The sequence below is a fragment of the Medicago sativa genome, chromosome 1 (assembly GCF_051527215.1).
Source record: "Medicago sativa cultivar Bolivia chromosome 1, Bolivia_mono, whole genome shotgun sequence".
Taxonomy (NCBI): Eukaryota; Viridiplantae; Streptophyta; class Magnoliopsida; order Fabales; family Fabaceae; genus Medicago; species Medicago sativa.
In genome coordinates, this window is record NC_140749.1 from 69,416,714 (window position 1) to 69,441,424 (window position 24,711).

General features: G+C 33.3%; 2 protein-coding genes across 2 annotated transcripts; both read right to left on the minus strand.

Annotated features, from left to right (window-relative positions):
- Positions 1 to 7,531: 7,531 nt before the first annotated feature.
- On the minus strand, positions 7,532 to 9,409 carry LOC146956820 (uncharacterized). Its single transcript, XM_085731712.1, has 3 exons — positions 8,717 to 9,409; positions 8,423 to 8,615; positions 7,532 to 8,317 (listed from the first exon to the last, which is right to left on the minus strand). Exons 1-3 carry the CDS (start codon positions 9,140 to 9,142, stop codon positions 7,779 to 7,781), a joined length of 1,158 nt encoding a protein of 385 aa, XP_085587838.1. The 5' UTR covers positions 9,143 to 9,409; the 3' UTR covers positions 7,532 to 7,778.
- A 4,226-nt stretch (positions 9,410 to 13,635) lies between these two features.
- Positions 13,636 to 19,599, minus strand: LOC146956821 (uncharacterized). Its single transcript, XM_085749756.1, has 2 exons — positions 19,553 to 19,599; positions 13,636 to 14,077 (listed from the first exon to the last, which is right to left on the minus strand). Exons 1-2 carry the CDS (start codon positions 19,597 to 19,599, stop codon positions 13,636 to 13,638), a joined length of 489 nt encoding a protein of 162 aa, XP_085605882.1.
- Between the last annotated feature and the right edge of the window lie 5,112 nt (positions 19,600 to 24,711).

Consider the following 24,711-nt stretch of genomic DNA (forward strand, 5'->3'; position numbering starts at 1 on the left):
TGAAACTTTTTGTCATGCTTGAATAATAATGCTATATATCTTCTGAAATATTAATTGTCTACTGTATAATGTAATGATATAAAGTTATTAATAATTAATTTATGTGATTTATTTAAAAATAAGTCTAATTTAAAAATTTGTGTGAGATACTTCATTGACATTGAAAAAGTTAGATGTTTATTGTATATTATCATTAAAAAATTATAATGAATCATATGTATACGTAGGACTCATTTAAGTATAAAAAATATGTGTTTCTGTTATGAATGTTTTAAGGAAGTAATGTCCTAATTGTTCATATTACTATAGTATAAACTCAAATATTTATTATTTATAACCCACAATAATACACCACTTTACTTCACATCAATCAATATTTTAAGGGGAACTCGTCCCCCTCTCTAGTCTCTTGTACTTATCTTATCTAGTATTTAGTTTTGCATGATGATTTGGCTACCATAATGGTTAGCTTTAATGATATAACTTTTAAGTGCTTAAAGGGTAAAGTGGTTTTGACATCAGAGGTATTAGTTGGGGGAAAAATTATTTTACTCCTCTCATGATCACAAGTTAGCATTAATAAATGAGTAATGATATTTTGACATCTATTTGATGACAACTTTGTTGACAATTTTGGTTTTTCACTTTTTATTGGTCAAAAACAATGGAGAGAGAAAAAGGAAGAGAGAGGATAACAATATCATGTGAGTATGAGAGAGAAAGTTGTCCAAAAGTTGTCAAAAAATTGTTGTCAAAATATCATTTCTCTTAATAAATATATAGAAATAAATAATGGTGTTTTTTATAGGCAAAAAATGTGTTGATTTTGAAATTTCAAATCACATAATTTCCTTTCAACTAGTCTTTGTAACTATGAAGCCCGGATACTCCAAAATGGTGTCGTACCCGTGTCGGATACATATCGGATACCGATACTCCGCGGATACTCCGGATACTGTATCCCAGAAGTATCGGAATTAATTATTTTAATTTAAAATATATATTTTATCGGATACTTAAAAGATACTCGACGGATACACACAGATACTTATAAGATACTTCACACAGACGTATCCAAAAAAAATGAAGTGTATAAAAATGAGATTGTGTTGTGAAAATTTAAGATACGAATCACTATAATTACTTATCAATTAACAAATTAAATATTATGATTTTGGTGGATGAAAGTAATGAGAGATGAGAGATTTAATCAATCTGTTGGAACAAAATGTGTTTAACAATGAACCTTAAAGAGTTTTGATGATAACAAGGTATTAAAAATTGTAAATTGGACTAGATAATATTTGTTCAAGTGTACAGGACCATAATTATAAAGTCACATCATCATTGGTTCTGAATGAGCAAATAAAGAGCAAAAGAAAATGAAGCTTAGATGATTCTGAAGGCAAAGCGCTCCTGAAGTCAAGCTGCTCCTGAAGAAATAGCGCTCCTGAAGTAAGCCACTCCTGAAGAATAGTGCTTCTGAAGACAAGAGGTCCAGAAGCCACATCATCAGAAGCTGCGTCATCAGAAGCTGCAGAAGCTGCATCATCAGAAGCTGCCTCATCAGAAGCTATTTCACCAGAAGCTGAATCTCAACTGGATTTGCAAAAGATTCAAGAATTGAAGAATTATCAATGCAAAAGCTGTCCATTGGATTCGAAAACACAAACAAAGGATTAGTGGAATTTTGCAACGGTCATTTCAAAGGTGTTTGAAGGCTTGTGCTTGCATTTTGGACGAAAGCGTTGACATTGTACTTTGTACGAATTGTACAACCACGTTCTCCACTACTCTGTTTTGTGTCCACGCTTCAAGACAAGAAAACAGCTCCAGAATACGGTCTCGCCTGCATATATGTTCCTTTGGATAAGGAATGGATTTAAAATTGGTTCTTCATAGGACAACAACCAAATCAGGCAAAAGATCATTGGTGAAAGATCAAGCTTCACTAACGACTCTTTGGTGTGCTGACAATTTCATAACGTCTCTTTCACACCTCTATATAAAGGAGTGAAGACCTAGAGAATTGGTAATGCAAGAACGCTAAACGAAAGACTCACAAGATTTTCACAAGTACCAAACCTCTGCTGAAATTGTTCTGCATTCACTTAGAATTTCTGTGTCTCAAAGTCATATCTTAGAAATTCTTAAGTTCATTGAGTCTGTATCTGATTTGTATTGTGAGCACCTCTGATTGTATATCAAGTGTTCAACCTTAAACAATTTTCTGTGTAATTTTGTTTAGTTAGGAAGTCTCTTGCAGTTGTGCTTTAGCAGGAAGTCTCTTGATTGTGTTCTTGAGCAAAGGAAGTCTCTAGCTTGTGTGCTTGAGCAAAGGAAGTCTCTTGCTTGTGTGCTTGAGCATTTGTAATCAGATATTACTCATAGTGAAATCTCCTTGGAAGTGCAAGGGGGACTGGACTACTTCCGGATTGTGGAAGGAACCAGTATAATTGCTTTGTGTCGTTCTTCTTCTCTCTCTCTGTTTTATTCCGCTGCATTTAGATTCTGATTATCACTTCAGAAGCTGTCTCACCTAGCTTCTGATCAGTGTGTTCAGTTTTTAGGAGAAACGAAGAATTTTTCAAAACACAATTCAACCCCCCTTCTTGTGTTTTTCTCACCTTCACAATCAACATTAAACAAACTTTGTTTTGAGTTCTTTTATTGATACATTTGTTGATATCCTAACATATGAATGAAAATAGAATATGATTTATACAAAAACTTTACATTTTTTATTTTGATCATATGTATTTTTTTTTTTTTTGTAAATTGTAACTTTTATGATTATATAGTATGAGTAATCAATGTTTTTTTTAAGTATTTTACACGCATATAAATTTTAATATAAATATTTTGTTAACGTATCTTAGCCGTATCGTATCCTAAATTTTAAAAATTTCGTGTATTCGCGTACCCGTATCGCACTACGTATCCCGTATCCGGGTTTCATAGCTTTGTAAAGATATAGAGCTCTTTTGCTATATATTAAAATAAAAATAATTTGAAGATTATTTTTTTGACACATTTGAGGAAAAACATAAATTATGATTAAAAAACTATTTATATTAAAATGGTTTTTATTTATATAGGAGTAGTTGAAAAGGCATGGACATCACATCATATACAATCTCCTTTGAAAACAAATCACATCATGTACAAACTATGTTTTTCTATTTTTTCTACCAAAAATTATTTTATACAAATTTAATCAAAATATTTACTTCATCTTTAACATAAAATCATTTTTTGAAAATATCTTTCAAATATAATTAAAACATCAAAATTGTTTTTTAAAAAAATCTTTAACTAGCCTACAGTAAAAGATTATTAAATTAATTATAATCGCTTATTAGAAAACTGATTTTAAATTAATTATAATCGCTCATTAGAAAACTGATTTATAAAATGAGACATGTTATTATATGTAGGATCTAACTAAACTTTCAATGTTAACATTGATAGGCTAATCACCTTTATTCATGAGTTCGAATTCAAGACTTCACAATTATGAATACTTTTCAATTATGTATGTAAGTTTGACGAATTTCGGATCATCATTGTCATTTCCTCTGCAAACAAAAATAAAAAGAAAGAGATATAACTCTTCATAAACTTTTTTATTTTTAGTTTTTAAATACATGATTTGGACTTTTCTCAATAAGAAACTTTGCCAAAGTCAGATTGATATTGAATAATTGGCTAAACAAATCTCACATTATATATACACAACCACTTGAAATAAAAGAAACAATTACATTGTATGCAAATCATTATCGTTGGCTATTAGAGCATAATATTAATTCAAAGATGAAAAAGACATTGGTAGCTAGAAAAATGAAGAAGAGGCATTAGGTATATGTTGATGATGTCCACCTCAGGACAAATTAGAAGCTGAGCCAATTATAGATTAGGTAATACGAGTAGGATTTAAAAATGAATTAAATTGAATACTCCAAAATACAAACTTTGCTATCTTATAGTATCAAATCTCAGTAGCACTGCGAGTAGCCGAAAAGGTAACCATGCATAGTTTTAGCTGCAGAGTGCAATTCTGATATGTGTATGTCAATGTGACATGACTTCTACTTTGGCATATTCCAATAGCAGAAAATTGATTCTAAAATTCATGAGCCACGAGAAAATGGAAAAAAGACAATAACCCTATATTAAGAAAGTGCTATTAATTAATATAATAATACTTCATTATGGCAAACATGTCACTACCAGTGCTAACAGATAACCACAATGGAAGCAGCACTACCATCATGTCGTCATGTAAAATCAAAGAGTGAAAATTTTACTAAAGATCCTTCAAATTTTTACTTTGTAAATGCTACTCCCTCCGTCCCAGAATATCTGACCCATTTACTAAAAAAAGTGTCCTAAAATAATTGAGTCATTTCAATTTTTAATACAACTTTCATCATTCCCGATACAATATAACTCTAATTAATACTACTTTCAACATTCTCAATTCAATATATTTCACTTTCCCCTTTATTTATACATTTTTCTTAATCTGTGTGAAAAACTAAACTGACTCAGATATTCCGGGACGGAGGGAATACCATTTATTGCATTAACATCATCACATCACATCACTAGTTAATTTCTAGCAAGGATTTGTTCAGTTAGAGCAGGAAGACTTGAAAGGCAAGCATAATTAGAAGCTCAAGATCCAAGTGAGGTGCAGGCTAATATCATTACCTTTTTCTGGTTATTTCTGATTCTTTTTGATGTACTATCCCAAAGTAGTCACTCAAGCAAGCTGTATTTACAGCAAGTTAATGAACCTTTTTGTACTTTCTTTCTTTCTTTTCTTATGAATATTGTTGTTAGTTTATAGGTTATCGGTCGGTTATAACGCCAATTCAAACTAAATTGGATCAATTAGTAGCTTAAAAATTCAACATAAAATAAATTAGCATTAAACAATCGGTATGTGGTTTGTGAGATAGACTTGAGTTTGTACTCTCATGAGACCGAAGTAGAAGGAGTTTATAATTATGTTTTTTACCACCCTTGAACCAGTCGCATTCGGTTAAATGTGAATTCATTTTTTTGAACTAAAATTGTTTGGTTGAACTCATTCCTAATTGTTTCTTTCAACTCACCCCAACCAAGTCCATCACAATCCGATCATAACGGTCAAAATCTAAAATGGACTGCGAAGGTTCGGTTGATTTGACTCACTCCACTTGAGCCTAATAACTTTAGTGTTGGTTAATTAACACAAACTCAATATTTAAGGTTCAATTGATTGATTTTTAGTTATATTATCTTTATTCAAAAATATAACATTTTATTGAGAATTTTGGTAGGACCTTTGCTTGTTTTCTTTCACTCAAAATTTTGCATTTAGATTGGCTTTTAATCATATATAAATTTTTTACTAATCTAATTATTTCTTTACTAAGTATCTTTAAATATTTACATTTTTCAATTAGCAATAAATATCACTCTTCAATCCCTTAGTAAGTAAATTATTTGACTATTTGGCTCATATTAGAAAAGACGTATTAAGGAATGAAAGAAAAAAAAAAAACATAGTTGCAATTTATGTTGACCAACACATAGTTGCAATCCGGTGACCATGTCAATTAGTTTTTTTAATATAGAATAGTTTTTTTTAACACAAAAATATATTTTTAATTCTTCTTTATGGTTCGGGAATCAGCACGTTTAGTGCGAACCAACAGAGAGCATTCTCATATCAACATATCATAACTTGTTATCTTTTACGGACTATCAATCTATATCCATTTAATATGCAAGTTTATGCGGAGTGAATTAAATGGTGTGGTCGCATGCCACCTTATCTAAAATACAAGCAACAAAATATCAAACTCTTTTCTATTATTAATCATGCGGTTTCTAGAGAAATGACCTCATGATGATCCGGAGTTTGACCATGATGTATTATCTATCAGTTACTCTTGGTTTTTTGCTTAAGACCTTGGTATCACTAATGTTTTAGGACTGAATTAACTGGTGTCATGATCACTATTGAGTTAGCTTACAAGAAAGGATATTTCTTGCTTTGGGTTGAGTTTGATTCCCAACTAGTTAATCTTATTTTTAAAACTCATAATATTGTTCTTTGACCACTCAAAAATAGATGATTGAATTATTTGCTTATGATCATGAAGATAAATTTCAATATATCTCATATATAGAAAAGAAAATCGATGTATCGATAGTATTGTTGTGGAGGATCACAATGGATACGTAAACTTATATAGATTGTTGATTTTGTTAATCTAGTCATTTTGATCACTACACTCTTTTTCCCTGCAGTTTGGTTTTATCCCAATGGATTTTTTAGTAAAATTATTCAATCTTTTTGGTTTTATAGGAAGAAAAAAAACATGAAAAAAAATATCTTATAAATAAAGATGGAGGGAGTGCTATTTTTCAACTCTACCATCTAATTAATAATGTTTGTTTCATTTCCAATTCAATATATTTTAAGTTGTATTTAAGCTGACAATGAATACACAAAAATACCTATACAATTTTATTTCCTATTTTACCTATACAATTTTCTTTATTTGTAACGGATTACTGGTACGACAAATGGAGTAGTCAATGTGGTTGAATCTTGAATGGGTTATTAGCAGTAGCACCTGTTATTATCGAAAGTGATATGGGTGTCATTTGTGTTGGATTGATTTTTCTTTTTAAACTCGTTATTTATCTAATCATATTTCATCTATTTGATTTGTCTGGCTGCAACATTGTTGAACCGTTATTGGTAATCATAATTGAGTTGGTTTGAGTCATCGTCGGGTTGATTTATTCGATCTAAATTCACGAACACCCTTATAAGTTATGAAGTGCACCATGAAGTATAGTTTTTGCGCTTAATTAACACTTACTTTATAAAAAGTGTTCATCATAACAATATCACCATTGTCCATTGAATTAAGTTTTACGGACGAATACATACTCCTCAATATCTAACAATTGAACTAGACATCAGGGTTAAGTCTTAACGGGCCGAGCTGAAAAGGCCACCTATACTTTGGACTAAAAATTTATGTCAAAGTCCACTATCTGAAAAGCTCTAGAACATTTTATTTTTAGCTTACAAGCACCACAAAAATACCAATTATCCTCCGATAACAGTTAATTATCGCTCGCTCGAACACTATTAGCAAACGATAGTTAACTGTCGTAGAGTATTTTGATATTTTCACGATGTTTGGGAGAAAAAAAAGTGAGAAGAGCAATTTTCCCACTTATGAGTTTTTTTGAGGTGGTCTGTTCTAGTCTGCCAATTTGAACCTCTAAAAGGACTATCTTCCCTGGTTTAATGAATACACAGTCATTCGCACTTTTTTTTCTATGATATAATAGAATATTGCTATTAAGAAAATAAATTCATAAAACATCAAAATCCTTATGTCATTTGCAGCTGCTAAATTTTAGAATTGTATTTGCAGCTGCTAAATTTTAGAATGTGTTTTTTGCTTGTTCTCTATTGAAGTCTTACAACAGTAATTATATCAACAAGCACGCATTTTTAACAGTGGATTTTTTTTTTTTCAAATATTTACCATTTTCATTATTACATCCCGTGGTAATGACTACTGTTTATGGTTACTTCTTACAGAGTCCCTTTGTTTCAAAGGAAATACAAAAGCCGAAAACAAAGAGAAATCCGAAAGGTAAAAATTAAACTAAAAAAAAAAAAAAAAGTCCTTTTGATTTTGATTATGCTTTTTTTTTAATTAACTTTGACAAAAAAGTGCAAAATTTTCCTTCTTCTATGGTTTGAGGCTAAATCCAGTCACCACTGTCGCTCCTTTCTCAACACTCTTTACTTTCACTGCCGGTAATTGCCACGTCGGCAACACCACCGTCGGTGAGATTTTCTCACCACCGGAGACAGTTTCCGATTCCTGCAAAGATATTTTCTCACCGAAGATCAGTTCCCACTCACCACAATCACTCTCCGACGCAACGCCGGTCAGATCCTCCTTCGAGTCTGTCACGAAGGTTGTCGGTGACGGAGACGGATTCACTCTGCTGCAGGAGGTTGAGAGCCACTTAGCTACCATATACTCTGACTTCCTCCACGGCGGGACAGGCATTCCTTTCTTCTTCAAACTCTGTTTCGCCGCCTCCGATACGACGGTGACGATCTGACGGAGACGATCCGATTTCCCGACGAAAATGTAAGGAAGAAACTGAAGAATCGCCTTGAACGTTCCCGTCGATCGAGCAATCTCAAACTCCGAACGAAAATCAATATCAATGATCAACCTCTCACCTTCCACAAACACATCGATATATTCATAGTCACCTGAATCAAAATCAAAACCACAACATTCAATTTTTCAAATTAGGTGTTCACTTTTCAACCAAAAATTTAAATAAAAAATTTCAAAAAAATTGGGGAAAAATGTACCAGCTGGATGAGATTTTGTTTTGTGCCATTTCGATTTGCAAATCGAAGAATCGTAACCTAGAGATTGAAGATTTTCTGCAACGATTTTTCTCAAATCATTTTTTCCTTTGAAAACTTTACTGTTTTTGTCAACTATTTTGGATGCATCAGCTAAGAGATTTCTCTCCGCAACACTCGCACAAGGTATTAAACTCTGCATAAAAAAGGAAACAAAAAATTACTGTTAATATTCTCTTAAAAAACGTATAAAAAATTATGAAACGAAATTTTTTAAACTAGAGTTGTTGAAGTAACCTTGAGTGCGTCACCGGCATCGTTGAAAGAACCAGTAGCGATAGATTCTCCGAAGAAATCAAGTTCTTCGTCGGAGCTATCGTTACTGTTACCGTTAAAGCAGTTGCATCTATTGCGAGTGAGTTTTGAGACTGGATTTTGTTTCTCGTTACTCTCTTCGATGAAACTCTGCACCATTTTTGCTAAGGCAACGGAGCTAGGCTCAAACGGTTCATCGGACTTGTCGCCGGGAAGTGGAACTTCGCCGGCGACGATAGGTTTCTCTGAGAAGTTAGTGGAAGATTTTGACGCGTTTGAAAACTGCCGGTCGAACACGAAGAGTCTTTTCAGACGAGATTTCAACACAGGCTTAACGACGTCGTTTCGAACAACCACGGCTAACTTCTCTGAATCGATGTCGATCGGTTGGATCTTCATCGGAGACATGATTTTAACAAAAATGAAAAGAAAAAAAATGCAAGAAAAAGTTTCTGAAAATCTCCGTAAAACTACACTGCACTACAGTATTATCTCGTGGAACACGTGGCGGCGATGATTGGCGAGACGTGCATTGTTAATGGAAAAAGAAGAAACGTTCGCCGGAATGTTCATTTCACCGGCGAGTTTCACTATCGCCGGCAATGTGTTTGTTCTATTGTTTTGATTTTTCTAATTTTTGTATTACTTTTATCTTCTCTATTAGCGTTCTGGATTAGGTGTGAAGGTGGGGGAGGATAGGTATTTATAGTGAAGAAGCAAAGATGATGACGTGGAAAATAGGTGCCACGTAGGATCCTACATGGCGTTGGTAATTTTGGAACCCAAAAGGCAATCACGGAGCCTTTAGGTTAGTGACGCGTGTTGAAGATTATTATCGTGCGTTATACGCTTTGGGTTTTTGTTGGGTGGGAGTTTACCTTATTACCCTTGAATTTATGTGTATTTAAGGGTAGATGCCTCTCGAGTTGTGGATTTTTTTGGGTTATAGAAAACCTCTCTCAGCTAGTTACTGTGCCTTTAGTGACTTTTAATTACAAAACTTAATACCCTTTTGTCTCATATTAAGTGACATTTTAAATTTGGTATCACATTAAGTGATACAATAAATTGTTTTACTTAGGTCAATCATATTTATAAAAGGTAATAATTTGAAATTTATCAAGATAAATATAGTACTTTATATCTTTCTTCTTTTGTTTTTAAATACATGCCGTAATTTGAGAAATCTATTTGAATAATCTATTTTGATCATATTTTATTTCTATTATATAAAGATAAATAATGTTCCCGTAAACTTAACTTAATTGGTCGGGACATCGCATAATAAATGTAATGGTCGGTGTTCGAATCTAAACAGCTCACTTCTCCATATTTAAGATGATATTCAATTTGTCTCAATTAATATTTTCAAAAGAACGGCTTTTTATAATTTCATTCTTTCAAAACAAAACTTTTTATAATTTTCTAAAAAATTAAATATATTTATAGTCAAAGTTGTGTATTAATATGTGTAAAATGTTCAACTACGATATATTTAATTAGTAGTACAAACATATTGTGGATATTAGATAAGCTTAATAGCAGTTTTTGCCCCCTAACTTTCACGAAGTTGCGATTTTGGCCCTCTAAGAAAAAAAACTACAAAATCGCCCCCTAAGTTTTGCAACTGTAGCAGTTTTGGCCCCCAAGGCAAAAAAAAAAACACGTGGCACCTCACTTAGGGTGCCACGTCTGCGTAGACCGAGTCAAAATTGGCCTTGGGGGCCAAAACTGCCATAGGTGCAAAACTTAGGGGGAGGTTTAGTAGTTTTTTTTCTTAGGGGGCATAAATTGCAACTTTAAGAAAGTTAGGGGGACTAAAACTGCTATTAAGCGTAATAGATATTAGTACTACATCCAGTCACTATTATAAGCAAAACTCTATTTTTTAGATATATTGAATAATTAATGTATCCAGTCTTTATTGTAGACTATATACATTAATTATTCAATGTATCTAAAAAGTAGAGTTTTGTTTATAATAGAGATCGGATGGATATCAATCTAACTCATTTAACATTGGACAAAGGGAGTATTTGTTCTTGGGTTAATTGATGAAAGAGAAATGAGATATGGAGATTTCTTGTGGTGTACGAAGATCATGGGTAATTGCGTTCGGAGGCAAGGAAATTGTACTGCTTTTTCTTAGTAATAAATGGCACATTAATGTATTTATGTGCCCCATATATTTCAACCTCTCTTTTGCTAATTTAAAATTAAAAACTTAGTAATTTTATCAAATAAATTTTATTGACAATTGACAAATCTTTTTACTCCAAAGTAGAATATAATGTATTAGAAATAATATAATTAATATTAATTAGATATACAATTAAAATAAATAAATCATATTTGAAAGCTAAGATTTATGGGTGTTCAGTTTCTAGAGTTAGGATGGATTTGGGTAGGTTTGGGGTGGAGGATAGTCCCATAAAAATCATGGTTGAAAGTGTTAAGGGTTTGCAGTACTGGTCCATTATCTCCAATTTAAGCGTTTGATAGCATAATCGTTTTCGTACTCGAGTAGAATCATATAGTTTTACAATAAATATATTTGAAAAAATAGTGTTTCTTTTATCCAAATTCATGATATAAAAATGGAAAATGCTAACAAATACTAAAGAGACGCTAGTTAAAGAAACAAATATAATAAAAATAACTTAAAATTTGTATAGTTAAATTTTTAAAAATGTAGAAAATGTTCTCTTCGATATAATTATTTCTTTTTGTTTTTTTAACTAATACTCCACGAACTTCAGTTAACAATACAATTTAAAAATTATTGAAAAAACATGGTGGCATTGACTTAATATTTAATCATATATAATAGTCCTTATTATTTTAAGGATTTTAAAAACATTTATTGAAATGCACGGACTATTTTTCAAAGTCACGCAAAATGTAGGGACCAAAAACATATTTAATCTTAAAATAATTGGGATCCACTAACTGTCACATCAACATTTCGTTAGAGAATTAACAGCAGGAACTAATTTTGATAACGGAGATAAAAAGTGATAATTTTAAAAACATTTAATAAAATATAGGGACTATTTTTTAAAGGGGCGTAAAATGAAAGGATTAAAAACATATTTAATCCTTTATTTTATTTTATTTATATTTTTCTATTTTTTGATAATGTCGTGATTTGTCGTTTATGCGAGTAAAAAAGTACAGTAGTATGAACAATATTTACGGTGTGGGAGAACAAGAACCCTTCAATTGTACGTTTGTCAGGTCAATTTATTTCATAAGATTTACAATAATTAAAGGCATATCCCTTGATGTATGATATTGTGTACACTTTTTCCAGCCACAAGAGGGGCTGTCTGATTTAGAGGATGCAAGGCAGGCAATGTTAATTAACCATAATTAGATTATGTCAAAATCTACTTGATCTTGGGTAATATAGATGGAAAGTTTGCATGAGTAAATGGGGGAGTAAATAGTCTTTTTATTTGACCATATTTGCATAAGTAAATTATCTTTAATTAGTTCGCAAAATTGTAGCCACAAAACCTTGCGGGTACCCATTCGAACCAAACTCAATTTGATGGATTTTCCCCGTTTTGATTGGGTTTGGGTATGGCTATGGGTTTTCCCCGATTTCAAAACACGGTTACGGGACGGGTAACGAGAATATATGTACCCACCCCAAACCCTATATCCAAACTCGTCCCAAATGTAGAAATCAGTTTACTACCCCTTTTATATAAATAAAAATCCAAACTCTAAATCATTTCACTCGCACAGTAAGAGTCTCGGTTTTCAGATGACACTTATTTATCATAGTTCTCTCTTTTCTCCTTTCATATCTCCCACTCTCGGACTCCCTATTCTCAATCACCATAGTCATTGATCGTCGTTATCTCTTTGCTGGACAATGCATTACAACTTTGCGCTCGAGGCTGAAAAATATTTTTATTTTTATTAAAAGAAAATTATCCACTACGGGGATGGGGATGAGTCGGGGATACCCGAACCCGTTGGGGACGGGAATGAGATTCAATTTCTCATCCCCATTGGGTATGAGTAGAGTAACGGGTAAATATACGAGAGTAGGTATGGGGACGGGGAAGGTAAAACTCGTACCCGCCCCATTGCCATGCCTATTAGGGAACATAGATTTGGCCCAAAAAGGGAAAAAAAAAAATGAATGGGGGGTTTTTTTTTTTTTTTGGTAGTGCAAATGAATGGGGTTTTACACCATACTGATACTATTTGGATGGGAAAAAAGAAACAAAAATTGATTAAATGACATATCAAAATTAAAATACTCCATAATAAAATTTACATGTGGTACATCAAGGTTGAACTATAAACATATTTATTAAAATCAAATTTCAATTACTACCATTTAAGGCTTACTGAAATGTCAAAATGTATACTAACAGCAACATAATAAGCTCCTCTAAAAAAAAACTAAATAATAAGTTGTCCCCTAAAAAAAAAAACTAAACAATAAGTTGTATCAATTATGTTTCATTAGTTACATTTAACCACAATTTTATTTTAAATCTAAATAAGGAATTATGTTAAATTGACATAATGCAAAAAAAAAACGATTTTATCACATCTACGTATATGATATTATTGAATTTTTCAAAATACAAAAAAAAATTTCTAAAATAATAATAACAATAATATTTTTTTCTGGCCTTTTGCCCTCTACTTGTACCAACAAAAAAGAACAATAATATTTTTCATATGAAATTCAAAAAAGTTATATTCATTTTTTCATATAAAACATTTTTTTTTTGACAGAAAGATAACAATCTCATTTCATTAATAAGAACATCTTGAATACAATCAGGTAAAACAGTGAAATAGTGGATACTAGCATAAAATGTGGCCGCCCTAGCAAGTCTATGAGCAATCTCATTTGCTTGTCTCCTAATAAACTATACCCTTGAGTTTGTGAAAAAGGATGAGAAGGTAGTCCTACATTCTCTGATGATAGCTCCTAAATCAGATACATCATTTCTAGTGCTACAGAAACTATCTACTACCCTCTTAGAGTCAAGCTCAAAAATAACATTATTTAAATTCTGCTCTTTTGCCCATCTGATAGCATATAAAAGACCAATAGCTTCTCCCTCAGACACATCTAAGAGCGGCATTGACCAACTGGTTCTGGCTTTCCCCAACCTCCCGCGATCATCCCTGATGCATATCCCTATGCCAACCCGATTGCTTTCTTTGAAGAAAGCAGCATCTACATTGCATTTGAAATGACCTTCATCTGGCTTTCTCCAAACTGTGTCGTCAATACGTTGTTGCTGTACATCCGCTCTATTACGGCTAACTTGCGCGTTTTGCCAACCCGTTAGAAGATTAAGGCCTCTGTCACGATTTAAAACTTAAAACAATTTAATTTACTTGTAATTTCAAAATTTATATCATATATATTTTATAGAATGAAAAATTTAAGTCATGATTGGAATACAATTATTATTACATTCCTAAACAATTATGGAAAATAAAAAATTCTAAACAAATATGCAAATACAAAGGCAAAATTTGAAAACATCGCATTCGGTTATCGAAAGTGGTGTTTTAACCTTCTGATGTGTTTATACATTGGCTAATCCTCGTTGCCTATTGTTTTCCTTTTGTTTCGAATTCTGTTGACTCTGTACTTGTTTCATTCGCCCTTAGTACGCCTTGTGATGGGGGAAATGGTATTTGATGTTAATATATTCAATTTTGGCTTTTTCGAAAAAGAAAAAAGAAAGAAAAAAAAAAGCAAAATAAAACAAAAAGAGGTTAACACAAGTTTTTCATTCAAAAAATTATAGTTAATTTTGATTTTAGTCATTAAAAAATAAACGGGTGTTTTCGTCCTCACAAATCTTCCGTTTCATTTTTGAGTCCATGGTGAACATAATTGGGATATGTCCATAACATGTCATGAACATAATATGGACATAAAGGGGTTTGACATAATAGATTTTCAAAATTTGGACATATGGTGAATATAGAAATGTCATAACCTCCTTCAAAAAAAAAAAAACAAAGAAAGAAATGTCATAACCTTGATATTAATTTGAAAATAAATTGGCCATTAGGGACAAAAAAAACTAATAGTTTGATAAAAAAAAAAACTTATTTAACCCAACAAAATATTGAACGGTTTCACAATAAAAGAATGAATGACCGTGTTTAAGCATATAAATAATGAATGAACTGTTTAACGCAAAATAGAGGATGTTTTCTCTTTTAGCCTCCAAAAGACCCATTCGGTTTATAACATATTTTTTTTTGCCTTGCTTTACATGCTTAAGGAGTAAACATGGGTTCCTTAACAAAATAAAAAATAAGAGAGTCAAAAATAGTAGTCATTGAAACAGATAACGAGTTGAGAAATTGAAAAATCCTAAATACACGTCCTTTTGTTTCTGTTATGTTTTTTTTTTGAAACGTCAAATATTATTCACAACGAGAAACTGCAAGGAGCAGATAAAAACTCGCGGATAAAGGGAAAAATACAAGTAGGTGCCGCATATAGACGAAATACCACCAAACCAATAAATTCCAAAATAAAGATGGCATCAAACAATGAGGCCGAAGTATACTTGCTAACACCAAGAATACCCCTGCCTCACCCATGAACTATCCAAAACACACCAACAGGGGGATACCCTACACCAGCGCGCAAACAGAATGGGCAGAAACAGGCAAAAACAGCAGGCCAGGAAAATGGGAAACACACAACAGAACAGCAGAGAAACAAGAACATCAGTACCTCAACTGCTCAGCCCCACTGATATATAATACACCACCGTGTCTACCTCCTCACTTTCCTACCAATGCACTCAATAGGATCCCAACACCACTCATAAAAAAGACACACCGGAGTGTTGGTCCTACTCAAAATCCACCTCCACGACAACACCTTAACATTTTCCACAATATCATCCACACCCCATAATTGACCCCTTTAAAGATATAATTGTTTCGAGCTTTCCACAACGCCCATATAGTTGCAAGCCAAATAAAACCACGCCCCCTTTTAACTTTAGTATTACTTCCGGCTTCCTTCCAACACTCTCAATGTATAAAAAGGTTTGGCGGAATCTCGATTCTTTTGTTTCAGTTATGTGAATCTCGATTCTTGCTTCTGTTTTCTCTCACACCCTTTTGTTTTTGGCGAGCATCATGATGGTGGCAACTATGTTAAATGGAGGAGATGGCCATCAAAGAATAAAAGTATCAATTTAGTCCCTTAAAATTTACCAAATATTTTTTATTTGTATTTTTTGTTATGAAGAAAATGAAAAACAATGACTAATTTCGTGTTTTCTTTTCTATGTTTTGACTAAATTATCCTAAGAAAAATTTAGTAGAGACTTAAATATTCCTTATTTTTAAAATAGGCTTAATTGCACGTTTTGAAAGTTTCAAGTTGGTCCCTTACGTTTTAAAAGTTTTCAAGTTGGTCCCTTACGTTTTGAAAGTTTCAAGTTGGTCCCTTATGTTTATTTTAGTTTTCAAGTTGGTCCCTTATGTTTATTTTAGTTTTCAAGTCGGTCCAAAACATAAGGGACCAACTTGAAAACTAAAATAAACATAAGGGACCAACTTGAAAACTAAAATAAACATAAGGGACCAACTTGAAAACTAAAATAAACATAAGGGACCAACTTGAAACTTTCAAAACGTAAGGGACCAACTTGAAAACTAAAATAAACGTATGGGACCAACTTGAAACTTTCAAAACATAAGGGACCAACTTGAAAACTAAAATAAACATAAGGGACCAAACATGCAATTAAGCCTTTAAAATAATATATGTGGCAGTCAGTAAAACAACTTTTTTTTTTCTTTTTAGGAGGGAGTCAGTAAAACAACTAGAATGCCGCATATGCAATGTCACGGTTCAAAAAAAGAAGAAAAAAGCCGGTTTAAGAAAAATATTCATGCAGGAAGCAAATGACCACGATATAATTTTGAAAAAAAAACTAAATAGGGTATTTTTCTCTTTCCAAAATTACCATCAACTTTCAATACAAATACCACATATAAAAAATAAATTCAAATATTAAAATAAAAATGCAACAAACACGATATGAGTATATATGTCCAGCTTTATCCTTTATCGTTTAAAAATTTAACAAAGTAGATGAGTATATATATACTTACATTTTCATTATTCCAATTATACCCTTAAACGACTTTTTTTCTAATAAGGATTGTTGTTGGCGTCATTAAAAAAATAAGAATTTAGATTATATGTTTTTGTTATATTGTTGGTGTCATTGAAATAGATAATCATGATTATCTATTTCAATGACACCAACAATAAGACATGTGTTTTATGAATCTTATAGCAGAATCAGATGCTTCTAATGTGGTCTTGGCGTTGAATACTCATCAACAATCTTCCACCTATGTCGGCTCTATTATTGAAGATTGTATTAGTTTAAGTGTTTGTTTTGGTAGTTTAAATTTTTTGGATGTCAGGCGTGAAGTCAGTCAAGCTGCTCATTATTTAGCTAAACATAATCTTCATAATGTAGATTGCATATGGATCGAAGAGACTCCACCTTGTATTTCTGCAGTCTTGGCATTTGATTTATTGCCAGACTTTCGTTAATGAAAATTATCTTTAACGTAAAAAAAAAAAATAGATAATCATGGTTAGTTTGATTTGTTATAATTTGAATGAAAAAATCATTTATATTTTTACTTGTAATCAAAATCAAAATTTCATAAAAAAAATATTGTTCATAATTTTCAAACATTAGCTCAAATAAAAAGAATAATTAAAAAAAGTTATATATGACACTTGTTAAGAAAATGAAAAATAAATAAATTGAATCTTATATTGCAAAGGGCATTTTATACCCTTTTAAAAGGATGGCTATATAAGTTCTAAAATAGTTTTTATTATATTTAGTTCATTAGCAATTGTCTCAAGGACACTTATCAACGTTTTCTTTAAAGAAACATCTTTTTTAAAAATTAATTAATATTTTTTTTAGGATGTGTCCATATGACACATGTTAAGGTATAAAAATAGGTGCTAATCAATCAGAGACTCTTGTGATGGTACATCAACCATTACCATGCCTATCTTCAGCCTTACTAGTTGATGCTATGGGAGTGTCCTTTATTAGGACGTAGTTTTTCTTTGCTTCTTTTTATTTTGTTTTTTTTCTTTCTTATCTCATGTAACCAAAAAAAAGGTATAAAAAATACTTCATTCACAATGAAATATAAGAAAAAGAGAGAGTTGAAAAGTTAATATATAGTTAAAAATTTAATTCATGTATAAACTTTTCAACTACCTGTTTTTTTTTTATTTTTTATATTTGATATCAAAAGGAGTAAAAGTTATATATTGAAAATTTTGTCAATTTATTTCTACAAATTTTGAATAATTAATTTTTTTTCTTCCAATAAATACATACTAGTTGTGGAATCTTTTATTAGTTTAAGTATATTTTCTCTTCTTTTCTGATAAGGATGCTAAAAAGCTAAAGGTTGGCCATTAGGCAAACACAATCGTGATCAATGGATTAACTTACGAGTATTTGTTAAACACTTGGTTTTTATTTACTACTCCTATATACTCCCTCTGTTTTAAAATGAGTGTCCTTTCAGGTGTTTACACACATATTAAGAAATGCAATGATTAAAAGAAAGATAATGGTTATTTTACCAAATTATCCTTATTAACTAATGGTTAGTTTTAAAAGTAATACTTTGGAAGTAGTGTGCAGCGTATTAATTGGAGGGTACAATTGGAAAGAAAAAGTTATTATTGCATTGGAAACTGAAAGTGACATTCATTTTGAAACAAGTTTTTTTGGCTAAAACGACACTTATTTTAAAACGGATGGAGCAAGAACTTTGATGTGGCCAGTGCTTTAGTGAAATTATTGAGACGTCTTTTGAAAGAAAAAATACCATCATTGCATATCTTTTGGGATTACGGGAATGTTACTATCAGCCTTGTAGATGCAAATGCTGTAATTGGGTGAAGATCCTCTCCATTTGAGAGGAAAATGGCAATCTCAATTTCTATTCATAAAATCAAGACACGTGGGAATGTAAGAGATCAATGGCTCATATTCAATTATATTTATTTCAGAATTAAAAAATAATATTTCTTTTTCCCATGACCTTTCCTTGCTCGGTTCAGCAGCACACCCATCATCTTCAACTTTAAGGCATTGTTTGGATGAGAAAAGAAAGTATAAGGAAAGAAAGTAAGAGGAAAGATTGATTAAGGAATGAATGTGAGTAGAAAGTGAATGGAAAGTATGATGATTATTTTAGTTGTTTGGTATGAATGAATGTGAGTAGAGAGTGAAAGGAAAGATATAAGTGCATTTAGAAAATGACACATATATCCTTGGATTAAAAAATTAAAATGAGATACTACAAATTAAAAGTATAAAGGCGCATGTTCGTAAATAAAGTGGTAACGTATTGATAAAAAAATCCCTGACAATACAGAATAAAATAGAAATTTATTTTTGAAAGAAAAGTAAAATACAACTATTAAAAACATAAAAATGAAAAAAATAAATAAAGAAACACAAACGTTAAACCAAATATCTATATCTCTCTCACAAATATGTCTATAAAGCAGGGGTATATACGTCATTTTGCTTAAAAGATGCAAGTTTCTAACTTTCTTCTCATAACCCTGAGGAAAGTTTTCAGAGCATGGGGCCCACTCAAAACAATCTTTCCTTCCTCAATCTATGGAAACCAAACGATGGAAAGCCCACATCCCAAGAAACTTTCCATCCCATAGGCTTCCATCCCTCCACTTTCTCTTGAAACAAACAAACCCTAAGCCTTTACCGTCGACACCGTGACCTTCGCCATCTTCCGTCGACAGCTGCCACCATTTTCTATCTGATGTTCGAAACTCATTTTTCTCTTTCCTTGTGACTGTTGTGTTTACTGTTTAATGGTTTAAAATTCCATCTCAATCTCTTTAAATTCTTGTTTTATAATTCTTTTGTGTTGAGTTTACACTACATCATAATCTTCTGATTTTGGGTTAGATTTATTAACAAATCATAACCAATTTTAGCTAGTATGGATTGAACATGAGATGGGTTATAAACAAACCAAAGAACAATCAGCGATGGTAACAAGACTACGACGGCAATCAGCGAAGGCAACAAGACTACGACGGCGGTACGACGGAGTGATGAGGTCTGGGTGCGACGATAGTAGCGTTGTGTTACAGGGAAATGAGTTCTTAGAATTTTTTCCAGGTTCTGCAAGGCTGAGCTCTATCCAAGAGAGAAGGATGGGCGTGGTTTTCCATGTTTTGTTTATTGAAATAAAATAAAATAATTCATTGAATCAATCAGAACCGTTGATCTCTTACTTTTCCATGTGTCATGATTGTATGAATGGAAATTGAGATTGCCATTTTCCTCCCAAATGGAGAGGATCTGCACCCGCTGTAATTATACTAGGGGTTTACTTTTGTGAGACATGAGCAAAAGTTGCACTCTTTTTATTAGGTTGGAAGTTTAAAAACTTTCATTAAGGAGGTTCTGCCTTAATATTCAATCCGGTGTATGATAAACAAAAAAAAAAGGGCTGGATTTAATAAAAGAGGCTACATATTCACAATATAGCAAATTAAATTTCGAGTTTTGAAGAAGAGACGTGTACCCCCTCTGATCATATTATAAACAATTTTTACCTTTTTCAGATGCATTAAATAAGTGATGTAACTATACTATATTATATTGCATATACTTCAGTTATTTAATAAATTCAAAAAATCAAAAATTGTTTATAAATATGATCGAAAAGAGTATATATTAGTGTTGGTGTTTTAAATTTGACAATTACCTCATAGTTTATCTTGAACAAGAACATATCTTTAATAAGGGCATGTCTTGAAATTAATTGTGAAATTCTGGCACGTTAGACTTAAGATGTTTTAAGAGATGTTTCAACACGAAACACAGAAAACAGATGTTGTACACGATGTTTAGAACATTAAGCTAACCAACATAATAAAACAAAATAACAGACAAGAAAGAAAAGAGGCACAGAGAAATTGTTAACCCAGTTCTGTGCAACGTCACCTACTCTGGGGGCTACCAAGCCAGGAAGGAAATCCACTAGTGCAGTCCGTATTCAAAAGCTCTCAGCAAACCACGTTTGCACTTATGACCTAGGACCTACCCCAACAAGATTTCAACCTAGGAACTCTTAGATCTGAGATCCCATCTCACTCCCTTACAACTGATCACAAACCCCTGTGATTCTCAAATTACAGACTCAATTAAAATGAAGTTACCTTCAAAACATAACAACATGCAACCGTGCTTAAAAGCTTAGATGCAGTTCACATACTACCTAACTCCTTGCTTAAAAGCTTCGGAGTAGTGCACAATTTACAACTCAAAATACAGTCCTAAGCATGCATCAGTATGATACACGAAAGGCTCACAACCAAGAGACTCAAAACCTAGATAAACTATATTTCTGAAAATGATGTCTTGAATAAATCTTCAGGTATTGCAGCCTCCTTTAAATACTGAAGCAAAGCTCGTCATCAACTCAATCTGGCTTCAGAACAAACCGGTGATCCATTACTCAATCAACATGGTCGGATAAGGAAACTCCTAAAAAGTAGGCACATTAAAAGACACATTATGATCACCTTAAAAACACTTTCCTAAGTCATTACCATTTCCTGAGGAAATCACATCGTTCTGATCTTCTCATAACTACACACGGTTTTGACCAACACATGCTGGCGTGGATTCCTTCAATCAAGCGAACGCATGCGTGAACATGGGCAAGGCACATAACGTACAGACCAAGCCTGGATGTTGGAACATTGTGTTCCACATCTGAAGTGAATATTTGTTTTAGGCAAAAGTGAAGCCAACATACAAATATCCAACAAATTGATTTCATTTTTTTTAGGAATTGGTTTCATTTAATCTCCTATAAATTCTATTTTATGGAATGAAACTCATGTATAATATTCATAATTTCGTCAATTTACTTAATTTTAATATTATATTTCTCATAATCAATAAAGATACAAAATTTTTTTAGTATTTTTTGTTTGTCGGTAAACAAAATGACAAATACAACTAAATACACGCACATATAAAATGAAAGATCCCAAATTTCGAACCCGAGACACTGCAGAAGATGTTCCAACTAACAATGTCGACATAACCGATTATGCTAGGTCTTACAAATAATAAAATTTAGTCTCTAATACGTTTACAAATTGGTTTTATTATGAATCAAGAGAGCAAGGAAGGCATCAAGTGAAGGCATCAAGTGATACCTAGATTGGAGGCTTGTGCAGATGACTTAACAGTTTGGAGCCATAACAACCGTAACAGGCTTAAGGTTGAAATGAAGCATGTCGCAAGGCGTTGACTGAATGTCGTGACCAAGGTCAAGCTTGTGACCCCGAACAGCCGGCGTCATTACGAAAGCAAATGAATCAGCTACTGATATAGGACGATAAATATTGGAGACAACGTGCAAAGGTTCATTGGTATCAGGATGGCGACCTTAATACAAAGTTCTTCCATGCATCTGCAACAGCACGTAAGAAGGTGAATCATATTATTGCTTTGGAAGCGCCAGATACAACCCGAGTTACGGACGAGTCAGGTATGTGTCAGTTGGCTCGAGAATATTTTGAGGAGTTGTTTCAAGGGCAACAAAGTATTTATTCTCCCGTCATAAGTGCTTTACAACCAGTTGTTAATGATGTTGATAATCTGGAACTTACGGCACCATTTCAACTAGTTGAATTCAAAGAAGCCATGTTCGCGATGCATCCAGACAAGTGTCCAGGACCTGATGGGTTCAGCCCTGGCTTTTACCATCATTTTTGGAACACGTGCAACTCTGACATATTTCAGGAGTGTTGTCGCTGGTTAAATGACAATCAATTTCCCCCATCTTTAAATTCAACTAATATTGCACTCATTCTGAAGGGACAACAACAACGGTCCATGAAGGATTGGAGGCCAATTGCATTATGTAACATGCTGTATAAACTTGTTGCTAAAGTTCTTGCCAATCGTCTGAAAAAGGTTCTTCATAAATGCATCTCTGATAGTCAATCTGCCTTCGTTCCTTGCAGGTCGATTCACGATAATGCAATGGTTGCTTGTGAGGTAGTTCATTACATGAAAACAGACAGGAGGCAGACTAATAAAAATGTTGCTCTGAAATTGGATATAAGCAAGGCGTATGATCGAATCAATTGGCTATATTTGAAAGAAGTGATGCTAAGGCTCGGTTTTGCGCCCCAATGGGTGCGGTGGATACTTATGTGTATTGAAACTGTGGATTACTTGGTTCTTGTAAATAACAACTTGGTCGGGCCGATTATTCCTGGGAGAGGGCTGAGACAGGGAGATCCGTTATCTTCGTATCTTTTTATTCTTTGTGCAGAAGGGCTGACTGCACTTACTCGACAAGCAGAGAGGAGGGGGGATTTGCACGGTGTTCGAATATGTACTAATGCTCCAGTGGTGTCCCATCTTTTATTCACTGATGTTTGTTTTTTGTTTTTCAGGGCAGCTGAGTCTGAGGCGCATACCATTAAAAATATTTTTTCCATATACGAGGCAGCGTCTGGCCAAGCCATCAATCTTCCCAAGTCAGAAATTTATTACAGCACCCCGGTTGACACAACAGTCCGCACATCACTTACACAAATCCTCGGCGTGCAAGCAGTCCTCGGGACAGCTAAATATTTGGGGTTACCCTCCATGGTTGGCAGAAGCAAACAAGCAACCTTTGGTTATATCAAGGACCGAATCTGGCAGCAAATTAATTCCTGGAGTAGTAAGTGCCTATCGAAGGCGGGGCGTGAAGCAATGATCAAGTCTGTGCTACAATCCATTCCGACATATATGATGAGCATTTTTCTCCTGCCAAAAACTCTAATAGCTGATATAGGAAAAATGTTAAATGCTTTTTGGTGGGGACATGGTGGAGCAACTAACCGGGGACTTCATTGGATGTCATGGGAGAAACTGACAGTGCATAAAAATAATGGAGGTATGGGGTTCAAGGATCTCATCGCTTTTAACGCTGCAATGCTAGGAAAGCAAGCCTGGAAATTTATAACAGATGGGAATAGCCTAGTGTCGGGTCTGTTCAAGTCAAGGTACTTTCCGCAATCAGATTTTTTTGACGCAAGGATTGGTACAAATCCGAGCTATGCATGGCGTAGTATTCTAAGCGCTAAGGAACTGGTGATACGAGGAGCAAGGTGGAGCATTGGAACAGGTAGCAATATCCCCTTAATGAATCAACCTTGGCTTGCTTCTGGTGGGTGTATTTTAGTTTATAATACAGGTGCTGCACAATTTCGGTCTGTACATGTTAGTGAATTGATTGATCCGACATCAAAATCATGGAGACAACCTCTTTTGTATCATTTATTTGACTAATCTACTCTAACTCAAATTCTCAATACGCCATTTTTTCCCCAAGTTACAGAGGATCAATTGGTTTGGCAGGGGAGAGGAATGGGAGGTACTCAGTCCGAAGTGCATACATAATTTTCACCGATGTATTTCAGGATACATCGCATCTGCGACCACCCGGAAATTGGCATGACATATGGAAATTAAAGGCACCACCAAAGGTGAAGAATCTAGTATGGAGAGTGTGCCGTGATTGTTTTCCGACAAGAGTGTGTCTGAATGGTAGAGGGATTACATGTCCAGCTGATTGTGTGCTATGTGGCGCGGCTCCTAAGGATTCTTTTCATGTTTTGTTCACCTGTTCCATAACATCACAAGTGTTGCAGGCCTCTGGTCTTAGTAATGCGGTGGCGTAAGCTGTGATTGCATGTGATACCGCGTCAGATACAATTTTTCATGTTCTGGAACGTCTTTCTCCGATTCAGTGCTCCTTATTCACATCCATTCTATGGAGTATTTGGAAATGCCGTAATTTAAGGTTATGGCAGCAGGTAACAGAAACAGTAGTGC